We start from the raw sequence: 26,695 nt of genomic DNA on the forward strand, positions 1-26,695 counted from the left end.
GTTGCTAATGTGTTCTGGGAAGTTGCTAGGGCATTGCCTTGGTGTTCTGTATTGTTTCCAGGGTATTGCTACGGTTTTCGGTTGCTAAGGTGTTCTGGGAGGATGCTAAGATGTTGCTAGGGTGTTCTGTGTGGTTGCAAGGACATTACTTCAGAATGCATTTGCAAAGGTGTTCTAAGTGGTTTTAAGCACATTTGCTATGTTGTTCCTAGGAATGTTCTAGGTGGTTGCTGGGGTGTTGCTATGCAGCTGCTAAAGTTTCTGGGTGGTTGCCAGAGTGTTGCTATGCAGTTGTTAAGGTATTCTGAGTGGTTTTAGGCACATTGCATTGTGGTTACTAGGGGGTTTGGTTAGTTGCTGGGGTGTTGCTATGCAGTTGCTAAGGTGTTCTAAGTGGGAGATCTGGGTCTACACTAGGGCATTGCTCTATGATATTTTGGTCTCTAGATACTGTATGATTCGAGTCCCTCTTTCAACTTACGTCTGTGGGACTTTTCCCCTTCTTTTACTGTCTGTCAAGTGAAAACCATAATCACTTCATAATAGCACACCTCTACTCAACAAGCGACATGATTCGAGAAGTAAATCTGCTCGACAAAACAAACATGCTGAAGTGTTATACCAGGCTTAGGGGTTTGTTGAAATACCTAACCCTTTGTATCAGCAATGAAAAAAGTGATGCTTGTCTTAGCAAGCACTACTAACAATTGTACAGGTTATTAGTTCTGCGTCCAGAGAACGACAATAATGATCTGCTAGCTCTGTGATCACATTTGGATCACCCTCCACTGAATTTCACAGAAGAATCATTTATGAAGTTCAAGTAAGTTCAGAGAAACCGATCTACTCACATCCACATGCATCCAGACATCATACTTCTTACAGATGTCCGCTATTGCAATCAGAGGATCAAAGGCCCCATAAACCGTGGTACCGGCTGTAGCACTGACAAAAAACGGCACGTACCCCTGTGAAAAGGAAATCAGGGGACCATTTAGGGTCCTTTTTGCTACAGAAACACAACAGATTATTTAAACAGACACGAGAGAGATACATGGAATGCTTGAGGAGATATGGTCATTGAAATTACCTTCTGCTTGGCTTCAACTATTCTCCTCTCAAGGTCAGAAGGAATCATCTTACCCCTGTCAGAAATTAACGTGGTTTAATGCTGAGCTCATATGGTTTTGTGATTATTATGTTTAGAATTACATTTCTCAATCCTGCAGTCACAATTTGACGCATCTGTAGCGATAATCCAGACTCACCTTTCATCGACTTTAATACAGATGACACTTTCTGTACCGATTCCAAGTGCTGCAGCTCCTTTCTTGATTGAAAAATGGCTCTGAAAGATATATTATCTTAATTGTACACAAACATAAATCTTTGCCACTGTATATCAAAACAACATTTATTAATGGGTAGGAATCCTCCAAGAGTGAAACCGTTGAATGTAGCTCAGACATTCTGGTTGTTGATCATACAATAGCCTTTGCAAAATGTCTGAAATGTCCTTGGGGAGAGTATATCCAGTAGTTTCTTAATCCCCTGCCAGAGTGAATGTCACCAGCATATTAACTCTACATGTGGGAATGTTCAGGATTTATACAAAGCACTGTATATGCTGCTTCTAAATAAATTAGACACTCAACATGGCAGTGACTGCTATCACAAGCATAGATTTGGTGCAAAATATCAAATTATTTTTTAATGAAAGTTTTTTTTAGGTTTGAAATGATATAACAATACCTTTACTCCAGTTGTTTAAAAGTCATTACAGAAGTTGCACAGAAATGTTAGTTTTGATAAAAGCTCTAGCATCATTTGTTTGAGATGCCACATGCACTAATATTTTGTAATCAGACATCTTAAAGTTTGGCTAAAGTGTCCAAATATGTTTTGGGGCCACTATATATTAAATAAATAAATATTTCTTCATTTTTAACAGTGTAATAGAACATTCTAAAAATTTGAATGTTGCCATATGGCATCTTTGTAACCACAATGGAATTTCACTGATGCATTTTCTCATTTGGAATTTTTTTTAGATAGTGGGAAATTATATACATACACACACACACACACACATATATATATATATATATATATATATATATATATATATATATATATATATATATATATATATATATATATATACAGGTGCATCTCAATAAATTAGAATGTCGTGGAAAAGTTCATTTATTTCAGTAATTCAACTCAAATTGTGAAACTCGTGTATTAAATAAATTCAGTGCACACAGACTGAAGTAGTTTAAGTCTTTGGTTCTTTTAATTGTGATGATTTTGGCTCACATTTAACAAAAACCCACCAATTCACTATCTCAAAAAATTTGAATACATCATAAGACCAATAAAAAAACATTTTTAGTGAATTGTTGGCCTTCTGGAAAGTATGTTCATTTACTGTATATGTACTCAATACTTGGTAGGGGCTCCTTTTGCTTTAATTACTGCCTCAATTCGGCATGGCATGGAGGTGATCAGTTTGTGGCACTGCTGAGGTGGTATGGAAGCCCAGGTTTCTTTGACAGTGGCCTTCAGCTCATCTGCATTTTTTGGTCTCTTGTTTCTCATTTTCCTCTTGACAATACCCCATAGATTCTCTATGGGGTTCAGGTCTTGTGAGTTTGCTGGCCAGTCAAGCACACCAACACCATGGTCATTTAACCAACTTTTGGTGCTCTTGGCAGTGTGGGCAGGTGCCAAATCCTGCTGGAAAATGAAATCAGCATCTTTAAAAAGCTGGTCAGCAGAAGGAAGCATGAAGTGTTCCAAAATTTCTTGGTAAACGGGTGCAGTGACTTTTGGTTTCAAAAAACACAATGGACCAACACCAGCAGATGACATTGCACCCCAAATCATCACAGACTGTGGAAACTTAACCCTGGACTTCAAGCAACTTGGGTTATGAGCTTCTCCACCCTTCCTCCAGACTCTAGGACCTTGGTTTCCAAATGAAATACAAAACTTGCTCTCATCTGAAAAAGAGGACTTTGGACCACTGGGCAACAGTCCAGTTCTTCTTCTCCTTAGCCCAGGTAAGACGCCTCTGACGTTGTCTGTGGTTCAGGAGTGGCTTAACAAGAGGAATACGACAACTGTAGCCAAATTCCTTGACACGTCTGTGTGTGGTGGCTCATGATGCCTTGACCCCAGCCTCAGTCCATTCCTTGTGAAGTTCACCCAAATTCTTGAATCGATTTTGCTTGACAATCCTCATAAGGCTGCGGTTCTCTCGGTTGGTTGTGCATCTTTTTCTTCCACACTTTTCCCTTCCACTCAACTTTCTTTTAACATGCTTGGATACAGCACTCTGTGAACAGCCAGCTTCTTTGGCGATGAATGTTTGTGGCTTACCCTCCTTGTGAAGGATGTCAATGATTGTCTTCTGGACAACTGTCAGATCAGCAGATTGTGTAGCCTAGTGAACCAAACTGAGAGACCATTTTGAAGGCTCAGGAAACCTTTGCAGGTGTTTTGAGTTAATTATCTGATTGGCATGTCACCATATTCTAATTTTTTGAGATAGTGAATTGGTGGGTTTTTGTTAAATGTGAGCCAAAATCATCATAATTAAAAGAACCAAAGACTTAAACTACTTCAGTCTGTGTGCATTGAATTTATTTAATACACGAGTTTCACAATTTGAGTTGAATTACTGAAATAAATGAACTTTTCCATGACATTCTAATTTATTGAGATGCACCTGTATATATATATATATATATATATATATATATATATATATATATATATGCACAGTTGTGCTCAAAAGTTTGCATACCCTTGGAGAATTGGTAATATATGTACCATTTTTAAAGAAAACATGAGTGAGCAGGCAAAACACATTTCTTTTATTTCTTATGGGATTCATATTCAACTGTAGAATGGCACAATCATAAAACAAAACATAGCAACAAAGAAAAAAATTAAATGACCTCTGTTCAAAAGTCTGCATACCCTTAGTTCTTAATACTGTGTATTACCCCCTTTAGCATCAATGACAGCATGCAGTCTTTTGTAATAGTTGTCTATGAGGCCCCAAATTCTTGCAGGTGGCATAGCTCCCCATTCGTCTTGGCAAAATGCCTCCAGGTCATGCAAAGTCTTTGGTCGTCTTGAATGAACCACACGTTTGAGATCTCCCCAGAGTGGCTCAATGATATTAAGGTCAGGAGACTGTGATGGCCACTCCAGAACCTTCACCTTTTTCTGCTGTAACCAGTGGAGGGTCAACTTGGCCTTGTGCTTAGGGTCATAATTGTGCTGGAATGTTCAAGAGCGTCCCATGCGCAGCTTTCGTGCAGAAGAATGCAAATTGTCTGCCAGTATTTTCTGATAACATGCTGCATTCATCTTGCCATCAATTTTCACAAGATTCCCCGTGCCTTTAGAGCTCACACACCCACAAAACATCAGTGAGCCACCACCATACTTCACAGTGGGGATGGTATTCTTTTCACTATAGGCCTTGTTGACACCTCTCCAAACATAGCGCTTATGGTTGTGATTGTTTCAAGGAGCACAATATGACAAAAATGAGCTGCATGGTCGAGTTGCCAGAAAGAAGCCTTTACTGCACCGATGCCACAAAAAAGCCTGGTTACAATATGCCTGACAACACCTTGACACGCCTCGCAGCTTCTGGCACACTATAATTTGGAGTGACGAGACCAAAATAGAGCTTTATGGTCACTACCGTAAGCGCTATGTTTGGAGAGGTGTCAACAAGGCCTTTAGTGAAAAGAATACCATCCCCACTGTGAAGCAGACAAATAGACAACTATTACAAAAGACTGTCATTGATGCTAAAGGGGGCAATACACAGTAAATTTTTTTCTTTGTTGCCATGTTTTGTTTTATGATTGTGCCATTCTATTATAACCTACAGTTGAATATGAATCCCATAAGAAATAAAAGAAATGTGTTTTGCCTGCTCACTCGTGTTTTCTTCAAAAATGGTACATATACTGTATTACCAATTCTCCAAGGGTATGCAAACTTTTGAGCACAACTCTCTCTCTCTCTCTCTCTCTCTCTCTCTCTCTATATATATATATATATATATTGTCTTTTGAGACAACAATGAACATGGCAATATTTTATGGAAAGGGCTCTAACTGACAACAGTGAGGATGAGCTAGGCTTTAATGGCAGTTGAAATATTCATCAATGTTGAAGAACGGATGATAATTATTGACTCAATTTAAGTTTCTAGGAGATCCAAGTATATAAATACATCCATTAATTAATGAATAAAAAATATTCATTTAACTCAAGGAGAAATCACTAGCCTAATTAAAAAATAAATAAATAAATAAATAATATATATATATATATATATATATATATATATATATATATATATATATATATATATATATATATATACTTTTGGGACATGTTCCATTGTGGTAACTAGTTGTCATATGGCAAGATTTCCCAATGTATTATTTATTTATTTGACTTTTTTGTTATAATAGCTATTTTATGTCCGAAAATCTAATATGAAATACTATTCAACATATTCAGCCTCATTAATAAAGGCATGCAATAACATTGTGTGAATTACTCATGTGCATCCTAAAATGCTTTTAATTAGAATTGAAAAATAGTTCAACATTCAGTTATTTTCAATTGTTCAGTTGTTGCTAATTAATCTTCAAAAATGGAATCGGATAATAATTATATTTATTTATCACACATTTGCACATATACAGTGAAATTCTTTTTTTCACATATCCCAGCTAAGCTGGGGTCAGAGTGCAGGTTCAGCCATGATATGGCACCCCTGGAGCAGATAGGGTCAAAGGCCTTGCTCAAGGGCCCAACAGTGGCATCTTGGTGGTGCTGGGGCTTGAACCCCTGACCTTCTGATCAGTAACCCAGAGCCTTAACCGCTGAGCCACCACTTGCCCAAATTTATTTATTTATTTATTTTTTTAAATTTTAATAATAATTATATTTATTTAATATATAAGGCAGATTAAAGAGAGATAAAAATTGCCATACATGCTCAGATGTGAAGGCGACCAGTCTTGGAACAGATGACATTCCTTTCTCCTTCACCTCTGGAAACATCTTATAGCGAGCCAGTAACATGGCATACATGTTGGAAATGGCACCACCTACAGAAACATACAGCAGTCCTTCCATTCAGTCACTCAGGTGAAGCTTGATGGCCAATCCTCAGTGTAATTTACACCTGCTCTAATACTCCACATAACCTGACAGTTTTTACACTCTTTCTGTATTTTATCCATTCTAAAGGTTTTACATGGAGGGCAGAAAACAGTGGTACATAAATTAAAATGTCAATGTCAGCAGGGTTCATTTCACAAAACATTAGATATTATTGATAATCAGTGTTTAAAATGTCACCTACAGAAACGTGTATTTAATTTAAACAGGCCTATATTATTTAACAAAGGTAAATTCATGTCAGGGACCATGGCTGAAAAACACTTCATTTCCCAGTATGCTCTAATTTACCCCAAAGTTTTTTTTTAATGGAGCCAAACAACGAGGCAGGCTGAGAAGATGGAAAGCTTAAACAGAATGCCTATAAAGTTGTCTTTTCTTTCCTATTCTGTTGTGTTGGACTAATGAAATTGCTCTGTTTTTTGACTGTATGGAATATTTTTGAATTTCAGTTATGTTCTTCTTCCTGTATTTCCAATTCAACATCATGTGGGGGGTGTGGCAAATACTACTCAAATTCCAACTTTCTTCCATAAGCCAGTATAGGCCAAGTTAGTAAAATCACAAAATAAAATCCAACTCGTGTTTATATTTTCTTTAATAGTAAACATTAGTACAATATACTTGAGTCAGGACTGCCACTGCTCATGAATTGAATATGGAACCACACTGAAAGCAGCGTTCTTTGCATCAGTTTAGGATGCAATCATTTTATCTTAACTTGACTTAAGAGTTCCAGATGATTATGATCAAGCTTAAAATAATTTGATAACCGAAATAACTAAGTTTTTCTCCACATCTCAGAGCCTGTTGTCTTCATTTGAAATTGAATTCAAAGAGTAATCGAGGCATCCAAGACTAAGTAATCTTTCCTGACAAACTATGACTTTTAGCCTATTCATGTGCTTACACTTCAGCAATAAGACTCATACTGCAGAATAAGACAGGTCGTTTAGATTGACAGCTGCTTACCCGGTGAGAATATTCCATCACCACGGCCATCCTGCCAGCCAATGATCTCTCTCATCTTCTTCAGCGTGACGTATTCCAACAGCACGAAGACTGGCGCCACCTCATAGGTGAACCTGTTTGCATGCAGATCACATGAGCCAGTTACACAAGCAAGAAAACAGTCACGACAACCAAGCATGCTGACACCCTTTTTCGCAACTGATGTTTGAGGGTATATTGCAACAATTTGCAGATTTTACAACTGCGTGTCATTGCCAGTGCAAAATAATGGCAGAGATGACATAATTTAAACACTTTGTACAAAATAGAAAGTTTCAAATATTCAACAAATTTTATTTTAGAAAACATGGCTTCAACTATGTGAAAGCAGTTCTGAATACAATTAATCTTCATTAGTCTTTTTTTAAATATGTTACATTGTTGTTACAATATTATAACATTGTTGTTACAATATTATTACAATATTATTATTATGCTTTAAAAATACGTCGAAAAATGCACATCTGAACATAAAATTAATTTCCTTATTAGTCAGACTCAAAGCTAATTTGCAATCCCTTCTCATTTTCTCCATGTGAATGGATCTGAGCACAAGGTGAGTGTTTATATCAGTGCTGCATGGACTGAAATCATCAATGCCTTTCATTTTATTCCTTTCAACTGATATCTGTTATGTAAAGCCTATCTCAAAGACCAGGCCAAAATAATGCTCATGAAGAAAAAAAAAAAAAAAAAAAAAAAAAAAGAATCCCAACTTGCTTTGTGTTTTCATGTAAAGAGACCATCACACTCACATATTGGTGTTGGCAGTGGACGTCAGCCAATCTGCCGCTAGGCCAACCATGTCTAATCCAGTGGAGAGCTGATTGAAATACCTAGGGTGTGCTAAAGATAGACACAAAGATTGGGGGGGGGGGGGGGGGTGTATGTAATTAATTTAATGTGGAAAGATATTTATGCGCCCACTAATGGTTCACTATTAATAGACACTTGCTGCTTGATGTAAAACACTTTAGATTGGAGCCGCAGACTGCTGCAATCAATCAATACGCTCTGATGCTTACAGAACATTTATAATGATTCCCAAAACGAAAGTACTGCTTTTTTAATCGACATATCAATTCTCAAAATAATGTTTCCCGTTGAAATGCCACCAGAGAAAATAAAAGCGTCATTCATTAAATCATGTCATGATCTGACACATTAAAGCACAAACACATTTGGATTGATACGTGTGAAGGAGCGTTGGGCTTACATAAAATAATATGTATCAAAATATGATGTCAACAATAATCTAAATAAAAGGCTACATATAAAAATAGAAGATGGACTCCATAGGAAGCACATCCACGAATGTTTTTTTTTTTTTTTCTTTTTTTTTATTTTTTTTTTATCATATTTCAATTCTAACACACACTTACCGGTTTTTATGGCATATTTTAGTGTAGCGCGACAGCTGATCAGAATATCGTCTAAAGTCTCGGGTTCGTCCGAAAGCTCCCAATTATTCCTTTGAAGCAATTCATTTGGATAGTGAAAATCAATCACTTTCGTTGACCGGTCAAAAGATTCCACTATATAAGCCAGCAATATATCCACAACCTCCTGCAGAAAATTCATAGTCTTTGCGTCCCCGTTCAATGCAGGTAAAAGATCTGTAAAATAACAATAGGTAATATTAGATATATTACATTACAATAATAAATAATTGTTTTTATTGCAAAGACCAAGGGAGAAATAGCTTCATTTAACCTTGAGAAAACGAAGGACAACTTCTCCAAAATTTAAAAAGATAGAGGTTTTTCATTCTGATGCCTTAAATTGAGAATTTACAAGATTTTATACAATAATATATATTATTGTATAAAATGCCACTATTCCGGGGGGTTTAAACTGACGACGTGCAATATTATAAAATGGATAACCATTAATATATATATATATATGTATATACACACACACACACACACACACAAATTGGCTGCATTTTTACGAGAAAACCCCATCCTGAATGAAACGAATAGTGTTTTGTTTTTTTCTTCGTAATAACTAATTAACACATCAAGATAATTTTGCCTTTTTTTAATTACAAAACGTTGATCTAGTGATGTGATATGTGGTGATTTACCTGTTGAATAGAGATCAGAGAAGCACAGGCTGGTTTTGGGGCAGTTACAGGGTTTATTACAGCCGCAGCTCTCCGCTGTAGACTCATCTTCGGCTTTAATTGGGGCTTGAGCTGCTTTCTCAGCCTCTCCGACGTTTAAAAAAGCTTCAGAAAGAAATCAATCAATGTAATATTAAAGTCGAATAGCACACCTCTAAACCCTGTATGAGACAATAAATCGCACCTAATTAGTTTCAGACTTTTCAGGGTGTACATTCCTTATAGGTTACTAAATGAAATTCATTGTTAAATATTGAACAATATCCACCCAAAGAACCATTTAATACTGAAATCGACCTTTGTGTAAGGTTCTGAAGCAAATTAGGACAATGTTAGATTTTAATGTAGGAGAGACACAAATAAAAATCGTACATTTAGAGCGCATGATAAAAATAAACGTACCATATAATTTGGAGCCGATGCCTCCGGTGAATTTCTGGGCCGCCGCCTGACACCAAGCTCTGGCTGAAATGATCAAGTGTGTGTGATTTTAACACCATAAACTGCTCGATCCTTCATAAAACTTCCATTAAGGAGATAAATAATCCCTGGCATGGCATTGGCTTTAAAAATATGGCTGATGTTTATTGTCATTCGACACACATGACATTTGAAGGCTTAAACTTAACCTTGAGCGAACACATTCATCCAAACCACACAATAATTGTCGCATTTCTTTGTCTCGGATCTGTCACAGTCAAAGAAGTATTAAAAACAGAACACGTATATGTGTTTTTTTTTTTTTTTTTTTTTTATATATATAATAACTTACGGGTGGTGGGACTTTGGCTGGGGCTTCCAGCGGCGTTTTCACCCATAAACCAAAACCCGTGTGAAGCCATCGCGAACAGAGCGGATCAGAGCAGCGACAGTGCGAGGCGAGCAGCGGCCATCCAGACGCGCGTCAAGTGGGAACGGGAGCTGTCCGCAGCCGTGGTGCTGAATCCTGTCCTGTTCGCCCGAGAATCCAATTGCGCAATAATGTAATAATGATGTATTTACAATCACACGGGTCCAGACGCTTCAAATCGGGTGACTTTTTCAATAAGATGTTCATTAAAGATTTTTAGAGTCCGCAGAAAGAGAACAGCAGAGACGGAGTGTCTATATGCAGTTGGTGCGCTGTGCGCGCAATGATTTGGAGCAGTCGGAGTCTGTCACTGACCTCATTGAGAAACACTGGCACTGATGGAAACGCAGGCATCCAATGGCTCTCATTCTCTGTCACATAACTCTGCTGCAAATGCAAGTTGGGGGTGCGTAGAACATTTTTAAAAATTCTCTTTTAGCAATCCATTAAAAAGCCTTAAAAAAAAAAAAAAAAAAAAAAATACGGCAATAGTGGTAATAAAAGCTTCGTGTGGCGTGATTAGCCGCTTCACGTCACCAGTGAAATTCCGACGTGATTCAGGTCATGACGAACTATTTTACGTCGTAAATCGTGACTTCACACACTTTATGCCCCTCCTGTCTCACAACCTGCAATTGTACCAAAGGCACAACCACTTTTCTTTCTTTCTTTCTTTTAAGATTCTCGTAATTGCTTTACTCTAGCAGTGAGCAGACTTTATCATCAGTAGGAGAGCATGAGGCCAGGCGGGCTGCTTCATGGACCATGACATTCAGATCTGTTGTCCATATCCATGCCCTCTTTTTCTCATTAAACCACTCATTAATGAGGAAATTCCTCCCGTGGAGACACAGATTTTAAAACCCGAATAGGAAAACCCAGAATAAATACAAAGCCTACAATTCCTTCTATACATGTATTTATTCTCCGGCTCATTGCTTTGTGCGGGGTGACCTCACGCCTCATATATTTCTGCTATTTAAAGGTTTATTATACTAAACCAAGATCCTAAATAAAGCAGAAATCAACTTCTCTAAAACATGTTTATGGATGTAGGAAATAGCAGGTGTTAAAAAATGAAAGTGTTAAATCGAGATTTGTACTTAAACCCAAGAGTTGCGTCCACAATCTTGTCAAAAGAACAATTAATTATACAATAAACTAATTTAAAATGAGCATTACATTAAAATACAAAGAGAAATATACAGATTTTGAATACTGTGAAATAAACTTGCAGACAATGTGTGAGGAATTGTTGGTACCAGACCCTGAGTTCCATATTCTAATGTATATAATTAATAGTTCTAATCTATTTTCCATATTCTCATTTTAAGGTGCCACTGAAGCATGAAATCTAGAACTGAAATACCAAATTGTTATTTCACCCAAGACCAACCTAAGAATAAATGAGACAAAAGTAGGATGCAATATAAACTGTATTTCCTTGAGAAAAATTGAAACAATAATTCAGCAATTATTAGTTTCATGAAGTAACTTTAGTGCACTCAAAGTTTAACATCAGCAATTATGTACAATTTATATGCAATTTATTATATAATATGTTAAATTACACATTGATAATGATATTTACATTGAAGTAACACATTTTAAGTAAACATGTAACTATCCAGGTAATGAATTATAAGTAATATATTTGCTACATGTGTAATTTACAACAGTAACTGTAAGAACCATGGACTCAACTGAAAGGTGCAATGCTACATGATGTCGGTTTAAATGTAACAAGGTGCTTCTTCAATGTATCAGTGTTAATGTATCAATCAGACAGCAAGGTACTTATGAGAATGAGACTTACTAGATCAAAGCATGCGGGATCATTCATGGTACAGACAATACAGAACATTTAAAACACCCAGTAGTTCAAATATATATGAATAACTAATTGGTGCAAATATAAAGGTCAGTTCCAATGAATGTCTTTAAAGACAAAACTTTAATCACATGACTTTCAGAATGCATCCATTACAGAAGACATGCTCAACCTGAGTTAAAAATCAAGTCAGCTAGAAATGGAAACACCTTTTAAAGGAATAGTTCACCCAGTAATGAAAATGTTGTCATCATTTACTCACCCTCATGTTGTTGCAAAACTGTAAATCTTGGATTATTCAGTAAGTGTTGGATTTTGAATGGTAAAAAGCAATAAGTCATGTATACTTATTCAAAGTAATATCCTTATGATACCAATGTTCTTCAGACAAACCAACATGTAATAGTGATGGTAAATGGTAAACCTAGCATATTACTTAAAGGAAAACATTAGTTCATCATTTATTTCCCATAATTTCAATCCAATCTAGAATGACTTCATTACTTCTGTGGAATACAAAAGGTGAATTTTTAAAATGTCTTTAAAATGTTTATTTTTAACAATTTACATTGATGTTCCCTTTGTTAAGAGTGTATATAGGGGTTAATTAATGACTATTAAGTCATTTACAAATGCATTATAAATCATTTATATGCAGATTTAGCATCATACATAAAAGGGCAACTTTAATCCAAAATTTACCAAATAGTGAGCATTTTAACTGACATGCTATAAATGCGTAATAAACACTCTAATTCATACTTATTTGATTAAAAAACATAAAATGCCCAAATTCATGATTTGTGCACAATGTATCAAAAATAGACTATAATAGTGATATTTTAAAGTGGGATTATATCAGTGTGCTACAGTCTACTTTGTTTTTGTATAAATTACAGAGATTAATTGTAAAATGTTTTTAAAATGGTCAATTTTGTCAATTTGTATAATTGTAAAATTATTAAATGTAATAAACTGTCCTAACTTACCCAGTCCTAGTTATCTAAAGTCCTCTGCAAAAAACAATTTTCAGGTCTAAATTCACAGCATAAATTACCTTTATGTACATAGGTTTCTAATGTTAGCAACTCCTTAATAAATGCTTCATATTTGTCCACTTTACATTAAGGTGCATTTTCATAAGTTACTAATGTTGTATAAGCATTATTAAGTATTAATAACAGGTTAAATGGCTCACTATTTCGCAGGTATTGCATGTAAGTCATTATTTTTATGAATTTTGTTATAACCGCATATAAATGATTTATACTGCATTTGTAAATGAGTTATTAATAATTAATAAACTCCTTTATAATCCCTTAAAAAAGGGAATATTAATGTAAAGTGTTACTGGTTTATTTTTACTCAAATCCATATTTGCATTATACAAATACAGCTACCTTGATAAAACCTCATTAGCTTGTGCATCTTGGTACCAAACATCCTGACGTCATATTGCATGCTTGGTCATGAGACGTGATGAGAAACAATGAGGTTTGATGTTATTTATGTAGCTGCCATACCTCATTTAAGTGTTTTACTTTGTTAATGATTTGATTTGAGAGTCAATAATGACATAAATTTTCTTCTGTTCATCGCACAAAGTAATCATGTTGTCTCAAAAGACCAGAAGAAGAAGAATATAGTGCATAGTCGTTTCGATTACATTTACTGTGGTTTTCTGGTGTTTAATTTTATTAATTTTTTTCTTGACACACCAGTCACTATTTACTTACATTATGGCATATAAACCTTGTGAAGACTTTATTTTTAAATCAAATTTTTGTGTTCCACGAAAGAAAGTCATGTAAGTTTGGGGTGACATAAGGGTGAGTAAATATTTTGAATTTTTAGGGAGAACTATCCCTTTAAAGACAACTGGCACCAACGAGGTCTAGTATAATATGTAAGTTCTAAAGCTCTGGATAATTCTGAGGCTCTGGCCAGAGGTCTAGGGCTGTGTGAGAAGTCTTCGTCTCTGGGAGGTCTTCCTCAGTATCTTTCTGAAATCATAGGGGTTGTCTTCGCTTTGACTCTCTGTAGAGGGCATTCTAGAGAACGAGTGTCTGCAGATACAGAAGGGTAGATAAAGTGTGACATCACAAGGAAATGAAGACACAAGGACAAGCAGATATTGTGCAGCGAGAATGGGAAAATACCTTTATATCTGCATCTTGCACCCGATCACATTTATCGTGGCTGCCATACAATATATTGCAGTGTGAGGTAATTTGTTAAACACAGACTGATTGATGCAAGTGTTTGATGGTCTCTCACCTCTCCTCATTTAGGTCTACAGGGATTTCAGATTTAGGGACATCAGACAGTGGTCTCTCCAAAGATCGCCTCCTCTCCATGGAAGCCCTTTGTTTGCTTGAGCGCCGTCGGTCACTGGGGAGAGAGCTTGAGGACCTACTTGACAAACCCTGGTAGTATGGGTCATCATTGTCAAGCTTTTTGGGGCTGGTGATTAAAAGATAACAGATATAACTGTGAGGTTCTCACACCAATTCTTAAAGGAATAGTTCACCTCATGTTGTTCCAAACCCAGCCTGACCTCAAGACTGTGGAAAATATTACGTGGTTCATTACATGTATCGCAGCAGTTCTGAGGTGAAATTTCCACATTGTGGCGCTAAAAGCGAGTTAAATGTTCCCCCAAACAGGTGAGGTATTTAAGGTTAATGCTCTATTGAATTTTAACCCTAAACCTTAAACCTAAACCAAACAGGTAGCACCATAAAAGCAAATGCGAGATGAAAAACTGAATTGCTGAATCAACCACGTCATTTTGTTGTGCTTCTATGACACTTTAGGCTCACGTGTCGACAGGAAACGTACCCCACTCCTTTACATCACAAGTGCAACGCTCTATCAGTTGAGCTACCGCACAATTTGATCACATTGAAACAAGCTTGTAAATATAATTAGTTACGTAATGCAAACGTTAAAATCATGCACTATGATAAAAGTGTTTAAATGTCATAAAATAGCATTGTGTGAGGAACAGGGTAAAAAGTAAGTGTTTATGAGCTAATAATCTGCCATTTTACTTGTGATTTGTGTGAAAGAGAATAAAAGTCATTGTTGTAGCACCTCTAGTGTTAATTTCACCAAGAAACTGCCATGAAATGTACACTGTAAAAAAAAAACAATCCGTAAAATTTACGGTAAATTACCGGCAGCTGTGGTGCCAGAGATTTACCATGAAAAATACAGTTACCACGTTTCAGGCTTTACGAGATGTAATTTTGATGCCTGAATATTTTACGGTGCATTACCGTTTATATTATTAAATGATAATCTTGATACATTAACCTTCTGAAACTGTAAAAATCTGCTTTTCACTTTATAATGTATTGTTAATCACCGTGGTAATTGCAGAAGGGCGACATGAAGTTCATCAATAGAGGCCCCTCCATGAGCAATGACCATTAAACATGTAGAGACAGTGCTCAGTCACTCACACAAACACTAAACACCATCAGGGTAACACATGTGAAATTAAAATAATACAATAAACATTAACTAAACTACATGAAATATAACACAGAACACCCCACTGTACATAACTGATATTAAAAATAAGAAGAAACATAACTATTCCCATAAAATATAATGAAATATGATGGGTAACACAGGGAATTCTAGGAACAATTTTAACAATAATTTACCATAAAATTGTACTCTCTTGTTAAACATAATATAGTTTTTTTACTGTTATTCATACAGGAAAATCATACTTTTTACATCTAAAAAAAAAGATACTTTTTTACAGCATTTTACCGTAAAATTACATGTATTTTCTTTTTAAATATATTTAAAAAGAATATATTTCAAGATAAATACCCATTAACCAATTAACGTTTTTTTTTTTACTATAGTATTTTTACAGTCTTTTACCATTAAAATTACAGACATTTTTTACAGTGTACAACGAACCATGTAATAATAATTTCACAAAAATATAGGTATAGTAGCATGATTCTAAAAAGCGCAATGAGTTTTTCTCACGTCGCTCAACCAATCACGGTGCAGCATGTTTGAATATTTTGAATTTATCGCAAGTGTGAGTGCAAGATTTGCAGTGAATAACAACTTAAATTTTGGTGTACCATATACCTTCAGAGTATGAACTTTTATGTCCTTTTTGATCTTGACACTATTGACACTTTTTTCAAATGGAAAAGAGCAGCATGAACATTCTGCCTAATATCTCCTTTTGTGTTCCTCAGAAGTAATGATGTCATGCAGGTTTGGAACAATAAGAGAGTGAGTAAATGATGACAACATTTTATTTTCGGTTGAACTATTCCTTTAACCAATGTACAATGCTGTATTTATAATTCTTTGTTGCAAAAATTGCTTGCCTTTAGCCAGAATGTATTGCTCCAGATAATAATTAATGTGTATTTTTACATAGAAAACTGCTATTGATGGGAGCCATTGTGCAGTGTTGAGGGAATTTCATGGCTGTTCTGTAGGATGTAAGCGTCGGCCTACAGGCTCTTCTCCAGTGATGGACTCAAATGGAAATTTTCTTTCAGTGGACTTTACTCATTGTCTCTGGGCTTCTCAGCAGAGTTATGTAATGAAAACAGCGATCTATAAGAGCGATGAACCCAAGAGCCTGCGGCCTGTCAGCCAGATCTCTCATGCAATTATATCACTCAGACCCACTGGCCTACTCATGCACTTCCTATCTCTCTCCCACTGTGTCTCTCTCTCTCATTTATGCAAAAAACAAAACATAAAAAAAAATAAAATCACACAAACAATGTGCAAATAAAGCTGCCTTTCTATCCCATGTGTTCAAAAGAACAAAATCGTCACTTCCTGAGAAACAGCAGCCAGTGACTCTTTTATTACTAAAATACTTGCATGCAGCAAGCAGACAAAACACTGTAAAGAACATTGCCTCATGTCTGGGAGTGACATCATGTCACAGTTCTGGCAGCTCTATGTGTGTGCGTTCCTCCATCCTTATGTCTTGAATGTGCTGATGTATAATATATTTTTCAAAAGTGTCAATACACCTGCCCTTCAGCACAGTTCAAGTTTGTATTTGTCTTATTTGATCTGCAAACTCTATGTAGCCTTTTCGATTTTCTAGACACGGTTATTTCAGGATGACCAGAACAGCATTTCAGATATGATAATTGTTCAGCTGGTTAGTCCAGTTATGAACAAGTTACTTAGTCACGTGACTTTTTTTGATGCACATCTTGTTTTCCTAATAAATTAAATTGGACTTTATACGGTAAATGTGTTTCGTCATAGTTTATGCACATTTTTTCTTATTGAATAAAAATGTATCCACCTCAAGTGAGCATATAAGTGTTGTATGTGCATTTAGGAGATTTTATTCACATCTTGGTGTTTCCATCCAGCAGTTTTTATGCGATATCCCAAAATGCCCATAAAAATATGTGGACTGAAACCCAGCTAATGTCTACAGTTTTAGAGAAAATTTACCTAAGGATAGCTTACTTATAGTTATCTCTTCATAATAAACTGGGATAAGAGAACATATTTTAACACCAAAAGTTACGCACTTAAATAAAATAACATTGCATTACAGTATTTTTGTTATGTAATAAAGCAAAACTTTCTGTATTTATTTATTTTTATTTTTTTTTTTTTTTCATGTAATAGAGCAAAAACTTACTGTATTACCGCAATAGGAATCTAAAGATAATGACCATTGAGAATAATGGAAATTACAAAATCCGTATGCATTTCAGTAATGAGAATTTTGGGGAAGTCTGAACTGTCACAATGCAAAACATCTCATTGCATCTTATCTTTTTGAAAAATACAATTTCATTTCCTTTTTCCATTTGGGTGAAATTTCACAAAAAGTTCATGAGATTCACCTTTGTGGTAGATACTCTGCCCTGACAAAAACAGAGTGATCCGCTGCATCTCTCTGCTTTGTCTTACTACACCTGAACATTTGTACTGTAACCGCGGTACATCTTCATTACCAGCATGTTCTGATCTCACCCTTTTTCCCCAGGACTCTCAGCATCCAATCTCTGTCTTTTTCTTTCTTTTCACTGCCATTCTCTTCTTCTCTATCACAAAACGGGACCAGAAATATGTTCGTCCTGTTGACCTTTTCACTCTTAATGTTAATATGAAATGACATTTGCAACATTTACATAATGTGACGTCTTTCAAGTGAAACAGGCAGCCTGAACTCACGAAAATTACGTAATTGAGGCGATATATATGCAAAATGACATTATGTTATTCATTACACTTTTCAAGGTGAAATGTCCCCAGATGAGGTTTTTCAGGTCAACGCTCTAGTTTTAAATCAACAAAACCGACCTCCCTCCCTAAACCTTAAACCTAACAGATAGTGTCAGATGAGCAAATATTAGATGACAAATGTCATTTTGTGGTGATTCTATGACACTTTTGGCTCACATGTCGATTCGCATGCTCTTCAAGACTCATACATTTACTATGCAAGTGCAACACTTAATCAGTTGAGCAACAGTGTGAATTGATCACGCTCAAACAAGCTTGTTGGTTTTGTAATGCAAACAATAAAAGGTATCGCCTTACCCAAATCATGTGCTTTAGTAAAAGTGTTTAGATGTCATAAGATAGCATTGTGTGAGGAACAGGGTGAAAAGTAAGTGTTTATGAACTGATAATCTGCTGTTTGACTCGTGATTTGAGTGAAAGTGAATAAAAGTAATTGTTGTTATTGCACCTCTAGTGTACAATTCACCAGGAAACTGAAGCACATCCTACAACAGCCAAAAATAATTTTGCAAAAAATACAAAAATAGCATCTCACTATATCTCACACATGATGATCTATCACACCAGGCTAAACACTTCACTGCCAAATGCTACAGGAACTAGTCGTAATATACAAGCTTCACTATGTTCACTATGTAAAAGCACTTTGAGTGCAATGTCATAAATGCGCTATATAAGTGTAACGTTCATTCATTCATTCAAGCTATTAGCATCAGCATTACACTTAATTTAAAACGATTACCCAGAGAATTGTCCATAATTCAGTTTTCATTGACTGACCTAATTATTTATGCTTTACCTACAGCATATTAAATCTGGCATGAGACAACATATCATAGCAGTGAGTATAATTAAGACACACTAGATAGTGTGATACTAGTCTCAAATGCAATTACCACATGCAGCAATTAATATTGTTGCCAAGAGACAGGACTGACATTTTTTCTACTTCACATAATTATAATTGGTCATCTCATATATCTATATCTATCTATCTATCTATCTATCTATCTATCTATCTATCTATATATATATATATATATATATAAATCCATTTATCTTACATATTTAAATTCTTTTTTTCATTTTGTTAAAAAAGAGAAACTGTTGAATTTAAAGGAATGGTCCATCCATAAATGATCATTCTGTCATCATTTACTCACCCATATGTCGTCTCAAACTCGTATGGTGGAACATAAACCAAGATTTTTTAATGGAGATATGTTATATCTGTTTGTCCATTCAATGCAAGTGAATGGTGAACACATTTTTAAGCTTCAAAAAGGATATACAGTAAAAGCAGCATAAAAGTTATCCATAAGACTCCAGTGGTTTAATTCTTCTGAAGCGATCTAATCGGTTATGATTGAGAACAAGCAAAAATATAACTCCTTTTTCCACTATAAATCTTGACATCAGCAGTCTTCTTGGCGATAATGATTTCAAGAGCGATTACACTTCCTTATGCCATCTAGCGCTCTACACAGAGAGTGTTTATCATTTTCAGTAAACAATTCTTTAAAATGGATTTGGAAGAGAAGAAATTTGTTTATTTATGTATTTTTTGTCTTATGATTTTGAGCTAAGGTATGACCTGAACATGTTCTTGGCATTTTAATCAGATTCACCCAAATATCCTATTTAAAGACAAAGGCTTAGATTGTATTTATTTATTTATTTATTTTTACACAAAATTGTGTTAAAAATGCAACATAACTTACTGAGATGATAACTGGATGCCACTCACTAAATAAATGCAATGCAAAAAGGTTATGTGACAACACTGTAGCATACTAGTTTGTTAAACATGTAAAGTTGCATTCTGCATACTGTTTCACATACTATGAAGTATGCATTAAGCAGTACAGTAGTATTCCACTCTGAACATTGCCTTTGTCTCTTTATCAAAACAGCATCCAGTGAGAATACACATTCTTGTAGAATCTACCATTTGATTGTTTTACCTTTGTTTTCTTGGTCTTCTTTTATCGTCCTGGACAGACCTCTAAAAAAGAGCCAATGTAAGAAAAGATCATAAAGCTAAGCTCAGATAATCCTCAGGTAAAGTCAGTGTCATTGATGAGTGTGTGTCACTGACTCACATGAATGAGTGTGTAGTATGTGGAGTCCTCCGGGGTGTTGAGGGTCTTTGGTTGTTGCGTTAGGCGAGGCGTCCGCAAATGCTTTGTTTCGGCTGTGGGGTCAAAATTCATTAGACAATTGAAAGTAACTGGAAAGAAAGAAAGAAAGAAAGAAAACAACAACATCAAGAAATACCAACCAGGCTACATTTTAAAATGGGATCAAAGTGATTTTTGACCTGTAAGACCAATACTTATGTACCCTTCCAGATATTTTACTAAGTCTAGTAGTGCATAGGTCCCCTCTGTGAATGTGAATATAACAAATAATTCCCTGGTGGGAAGCCCTGCTGCTACACACAGACGGAGACATTTCTGAATGGTATCAGCACAAAACATCCAGCTGACCTTTGACCCCTCTGTTCTTATCAAACAAACCATGCAGTATACCCGGAGGCCTCAGTATTTGTAATTATCCACTAACAATCAATAAGAAATGCTCTCTTGCTCACACACCATTCCATGCAGACTGACACAGACACATATACAGTAAGTATTAAAATTAGAAAAAAATATGTTTTGATAACTACAGTACATTCTAAGTGAATTATTTGAAACGCTTTACATAGGCAGCAACTCTGCAGTGACCTTACATGAAGTGCACAAGAGACTCAACTAACCAATTATTCCAATAAAGCACAACAGTGTCCGCCCACTTTTCAGTCATCTTGGTTTCGGAAGAATTTATTTGAGGGATTTCATAAAATCCTCCATAAAAGAGTTCAAAGCCATGAACCAAACCAACCAGCTCTGAGGTGAATCACAACATCACAAACTTTGATTTGTAGCAAAAAATAAATAAATAAAGGATTTAAAAATCAGACACAAAGACAAGGGATAGTTCAACCAAAAAAGAAAATTCTCTCATCATTTACTCACCCTCATGATGTTCCAGGTGTGTATGGCCTCCTATCTCAGCTCAGTAGGTCCTTAAAATGCAAGTGGATGGTGATCTGACTTTTGAAGCTCCAAAAATCACTTAAGTCTTCTAAAGCATCACGTTCACTTTTAGTGCGAAAAAGGTACATATTTAAGAACTTTTTAACTATAATCCATTCTGCGATATGCATGTGTGACGTAATCTCATTGGCACATGAGACACTTGTGAACTGACGGACATTCGAAGAGCAGCGCTGTTTACAAATGAGTAGGAGGAACACTGTACCAAAGCTTCATTGGTTTTGGTTTAGATCTGTATTTATCTGTTTCTTTACTCACAATGGTGCGTTTGTGTGCTTATACTGGATGTCTCAACCTAAATAATTTTTTTACATTACAGTATGTCCGTAACATGCCAATGCAAATACGTCACAGGAGAGACTGCGTGAACTCAGCCCTCTCGTGAATGTGCATACTGCTGCTGACCGGAAGTGATGATTTATAGATAAAAATTACTTAAATATTGAAATATTTCACACCAAAAGTGATCGCATCACTTTAGAAGACATTAATTTAACAGCTGGTGTTGTATGGATGATGTTTATGCTGACTGTCTGTGATTTTTGGAGCTTCAAATGTCTGATCACAATCCACTTGCATTTTAAGGACCTTTTGAGTTAAAGGGATAGTTCACCCAAAAATGAAAATTCTCTCATCATTTCCCTCATGCCAGTCCAGATGTGTATGACTTTCTTTCTTCTGCAGAACACAAATGAAGATTTTTACAAGAATATTTCAGCTCTGTAGATCTATACAATGCAAGCGAATGGGTGCCACAATGTTTACGCTCCAAAATGTACATAAAGGCAGAATAAAAGTAACCCATTTGACTCCAGTGTTTTAATCCATATTTTCAGAAGCAATATGATAGGTGTGGGTGAGAAACAGATCAATATTTAAGTAATTTTTTGCTAGAAATTCTTCTCCCTGCCCAGTAGGGGGTGATATGCATGAAGAATGTGAATCCTCAAAAACACGAGAAAAAGAATGTGAAAGTGATCTGTTTCTGACCCACATATGTCATATCGCTTCTGAAGACATTGGTTTAACCTCTGGAGTCTTAAGGATTACTTTTATGCTGACTTATGTGATTTTCTTATTCACTTGCATTGTATGGACCAAAAGAGCTGAAATAGTTTTCTAAAAATCTTCATTTGTGTTCTGCGGAAGAAAGTCATACACATCTGGGATGGCATGAGGATGAGTAAATGTGAGAGAATTTTCATTTTTTGATGACTACGTTTTGGAACATACAGCTTGTGCATTGCATTTGTGTTCCATCTACTGTACCTGCCTTTTGATGCCAGATACATCCTTATCAAATATTAATTTTACTTAAGATTAAGAGCTAAAACTCTGAAAAATGACCTTTGCTCTATTTTCATAGCATCTGTTAACACAAGCACTGTTTATCCTGGAGAAAAGTCCGGTGTGAAGCCAATCCATCAATGTCCACCAAGGCCAGCGGGCACAGGCTGCAGAGTTTGTCATATTTATTGAATGTGTCTCTTAAAAGGTCATCAGCAATTTTTGATTGCTCAGAGGAATAAAGCCAATTTGCAGCTCGTATATTAATGCTTGCAGTAATTGCTGGGGCACCTTTGAATGCAATGTGATTAGCATTTAAAGACCTTTCGTGTACATGGAAATTTGATTGGCATTCAAAGGACATTTCTGTGTGGAAATAATAACAATGGATGCAGGTTATGCTTATTTATTGTGACTGTTGTTGTGATCACAAATTTGCAAACTATGAAAATGGAACAGTTCTTATTTGTCAGAAAATTTAAAAGCAGTATTTTAGAATTGATCAGATCAGCTATATTCTTTAAAAAGATTAGAGTATATATAGTGTATATATACATATATACAGTATATATCTTGTTCAGCACCCCCCTAACGCCGCTCCGGGTTTAAGAGGTTAAATATCAGATATTTTGACATTTTACTGAAAAGGCACACTTTATTCAGGTCAAATGGAATAACCCAGAAAAAAAAAAAAAACGTCTTGATATTTGTGGCTCAAAAATTCATGATTTTAGTAAAAATTATTTTTTATTTATTTTTTTGAGAATGAATGATTAATATGTGTACGCTCTCATTTATTCAAGGATCAAGAAAATTATTTTAATACTTGTAAATGATAGTAACATCACTTGACATTTTTAAAGTCAAGAAATATATAGTATACTGTATATACTGTATATATATATATATATATATATATATATATATATATATATATATATATATATATATATATATATATATATACTACCGTTCAAAAGTTTAGGGTCACTTACTCATTCTTTATTTAATAAATAAATAAATAAATAAATTCACATTTTAGAATAATAGTAAAGTCATCAGAACTATGGAATAATAGAAATGGAACTATGGGAATTATGTTGTGACTAAACAAAATCCAAAATAAATCAAAACTGTGTTATATTTTAGCATCTTCAAAGTAGTCACCCTTTGCCTAGAATTTGCAGACATGTACTCTTGACATTTTCTCAACCAACTTCTTGAGGTATCACCCTGGGATGCTTTTTAAACAGTATTGAAGGAGTTCCCATCTATGTTGTGCACTTATTGGCTGCTTTTCTTTATTATTTGGTCCAAGTCATCCATTTCAAAATCGTTTTTTTTTTTTTTTTATTATTATTATTTTTTTATTATTATTAGATTTTAGTTTTATAATGAAATAGATTAATATGGTGGCACAATTATATTTTTGTCTACAAATTAATTTCAAACATTTAAACATATGCCTTCAGATCAAAAGATTTTTAAGATCATGAGAAACATTTCAGTCAAGTGACCACAAACTTTTTAACGGTAGTGTGTGTGTGTGTGTGTGTGTGTGTGTGTGTGTGTGTGATATATATATATATATATATATATATATATATATATATATATAAACAGTTACAGCATTTTTTACTATATATTTATATATATATATATATATATATAAAAGCTATAACTTTTTTTTTTTTTTAAAGTATGAAACCAACAAGGGCACAAACATAACAGTCCTACAAATTTTACAAATAAACATATTATTTTTTATTATATCGGATAACCTTATTGGTCAACAACCAGAAAACTAATGTGAATTATGGAGCCATTTCACAGATGTGCTATGACGCTATTCCACCTTATTTAACAATGTAAATGTAGCAAAAAATAAAAATTATGTTTCCAATTTTATATTATTTCAAATTTATAACATTGAACTTTGTATTATATTACCCTGGAGTAAGTTTTTAAAATCGAGTTTCCACAGCTGCGATGAGGCTTCTAACACAGCTGCTGAGGAGTAACAGAAAATTTAGCCTATTTCTCTCTTCTTACTGCTGTTATCCAGCACTCTATATTTTTATCTTCCTTTGAAAAGTGAAAATGTAATTGTTAATATTTTCTTTTGCTGTTGGAGCAAACAGGTGAGCAAAAATTACATTTGTTGTGGTCTCCCATTCACGCTTACCCAACTATGATTCTACTTCTGCTCTGCAAACCCGGAAATGTGAATAGGGTCTATTGGTTTTCAGTGATGGTAACATACCTCAGCACTCAAGGGGATGATAGAGTTACCTTCAAATGTCTGTGCCACTGAACCAGATTTGTTATTTTTCAGACAGTTAGTTTTAAACGTGTCGACAGTTTGACTAACTTGTTAAGCAACATTCTCTGCAAACTGTTACTCTGTCATGACAGTAGTTGATCTGAAAGAGAATCTGACCATAGAGGAAAAAAGAAAATTACACTAATGCATGCTATGGTGCCCCTTGTGGCAATACTGAGAATGCAACGAGTAACTGTACAGATCATGTGGGCACATCTGTCATATACAACACCGTTCTAACCGAAACAGAGAAATGATAATCTCTCCTGACAAACAATCCCGTTTCATTTCGACTCAAGGTGCTTGTCAGGAATCACAGAATCTGCAGGAACAGAAATAGAATAAACCAGTCAAACCTTCTGTGCTGCTTCTCGGGCTTATCCTCCCAAAGCAATTAGACATATCATCTGAAAAAATCAAATGAACAGTAGATGTGTGCAGCTGTGGGGATTTTTGATGACACATCTTCTTGAGCCCAATTTGCCTGTTTTGGCACATTTGATTTTTGATATGATTAGTCACCGCGAGAAGAAAGGAAACTTTAGCCACTGATAAAATCGACAGCCTGCTGGTATACTGCTGGAGTTTTTAATAAAGCCAGAGCTTTCTCTATCTTATTCAGCACCTGAAGTAGGTCAAACTGCAAAATACTCTCTCTGCAAGTAAGCACACTAAGATAACCGGAAACATCCACTTTTTTGGGTGTTGAGACATGAGCAAAGTGACATGTTTTACTGAATTAAACTATAAATATAAACACTGAGTTATTATTGAGGGGGGGCAAACAATATTAACCAATATTATCAAAGCCTAACATGTTGCAATTAAATCAAATCCTGATGAAAAAAAATCAAGTCCCATCTTATTTTATTCTACATTGCATAGTCTGTTTCACTCACACATTACACATTCCGTCACATTACGGAAATGAAATGCATTGAAAATGCTGTTTCATGTTGTCTTTAAAATTACTGGACGTGACAAAATAATCACTATGTTTTATCTGTGTTTTACCTGAAGTCTGGTAGCCCCCCATGTAGCCATTAATGGCTTGTCCTTTCACAAACATCCCATTCTTGCTGGGGTTGAGCTGATGGGCGAGGATAATTTCATTAAGCTTCTTCTGCAGGGTAAGGTATTCCTCTGAGGCCTTGGTTACCTGAAAGAAACAAGAAATAATGCTGGTCACTATGAGAATTTGACTCTTAGACCAAAGGCTGTAGAATTTATAAGGTTGTTTCTTCAACTTCGGGCATTTTTAGCACTGTAAAATCTTGTTTAAACATTTTTCACACTCTCAAACATTTTATTTTTTTACTTACAATGTCCAACAGTGCATGTAAAGTACATGTACACAGAAGATTTATGTCATTTTGGTCTGAAAGTCATGAAAGTTCTCATCACGATGTAATTCCGGCACATCTCAAATTCTGTATTGTGTTTAATAAAATTCTGTGCTGGAAATTATGCTGACAGACATACAGTTTTTAATGTTTTTGAAATAAAATGGCAGTTTCTTTTGTCTTGCTATGGCTAATATCTTAGCTAACATTTTATGCATCCTAAATACACAAAATTAAATAATATTTTCACACTTTTTGTATAATTTGGTAAAATTGCAGCTTGATTGGAAATGTGGCAAAATAAAAAGTCAGTG

General features: G+C 35.2%; 2 protein-coding genes across 2 annotated transcripts in view; both read right to left on the reverse strand.

Annotated features, from left to right (window-relative positions):
• The window catches only part of LOC127434244 (glutamate decarboxylase 2-like), a 33,616-nt gene extending 22,875 nt beyond the window's left edge, over positions 1-10,741 (reverse strand). The window contains exons 1-10 of the mRNA XM_051686834.1: positions 10,140-10,741; positions 9,770-9,832; positions 9,329-9,472; positions 8,622-8,855; positions 7,995-8,085; positions 7,201-7,313; positions 6,040-6,155; positions 1,269-1,348; positions 1,091-1,145; positions 852-968 (exon numbers count right to left, since the gene is read on the reverse strand). Of these exons, the coding sequence (XP_051542794.1) occupies positions 852-968; positions 1,091-1,145; positions 1,269-1,348; positions 6,040-6,155; positions 7,201-7,313; positions 7,995-8,085; positions 8,622-8,855; positions 9,329-9,472; positions 9,770-9,832; positions 10,140-10,209 (1,083 nt within the window). The 5' untranslated portion in view covers positions 10,210-10,741. The remainder of the gene's footprint in view (positions 1-851; positions 969-1,090; positions 1,146-1,268; positions 1,349-6,039; positions 6,156-7,200; positions 7,314-7,994; positions 8,086-8,621; positions 8,856-9,328; positions 9,473-9,769; positions 9,833-10,139) is intronic.
• Positions 10,742-11,665: 924 nt separating this feature from the next.
• Positions 11,666-26,695, reverse strand: part of LOC127434232 (myosin-IIIa-like) — a 160,368-nt gene continuing 145,338 nt past the window's right edge. Inside the window, exons 33-37 of the mRNA XM_051686810.1 lie at positions 26,053-26,197; positions 20,430-20,521; positions 20,292-20,332; positions 14,326-14,511; positions 11,666-14,114 (exon numbers count right to left, since the gene is read on the reverse strand). Coding sequence (XP_051542770.1) covers positions 14,000-14,114; positions 14,326-14,511; positions 20,292-20,332; positions 20,430-20,521; positions 26,053-26,197 — 579 coding nt within the window. The 3' untranslated portion in view covers positions 11,666-13,999. The remainder of the gene's footprint in view (positions 14,115-14,325; positions 14,512-20,291; positions 20,333-20,429; positions 20,522-26,052; positions 26,198-26,695) is intronic.

The sequence above is a fragment of the Myxocyprinus asiaticus genome, chromosome 44 (genome assembly GCF_019703515.2).
Source record: "Myxocyprinus asiaticus isolate MX2 ecotype Aquarium Trade chromosome 44, UBuf_Myxa_2, whole genome shotgun sequence".
Taxonomy (NCBI): domain Eukaryota; kingdom Metazoa; phylum Chordata; class Actinopteri; order Cypriniformes; family Catostomidae; genus Myxocyprinus; species Myxocyprinus asiaticus.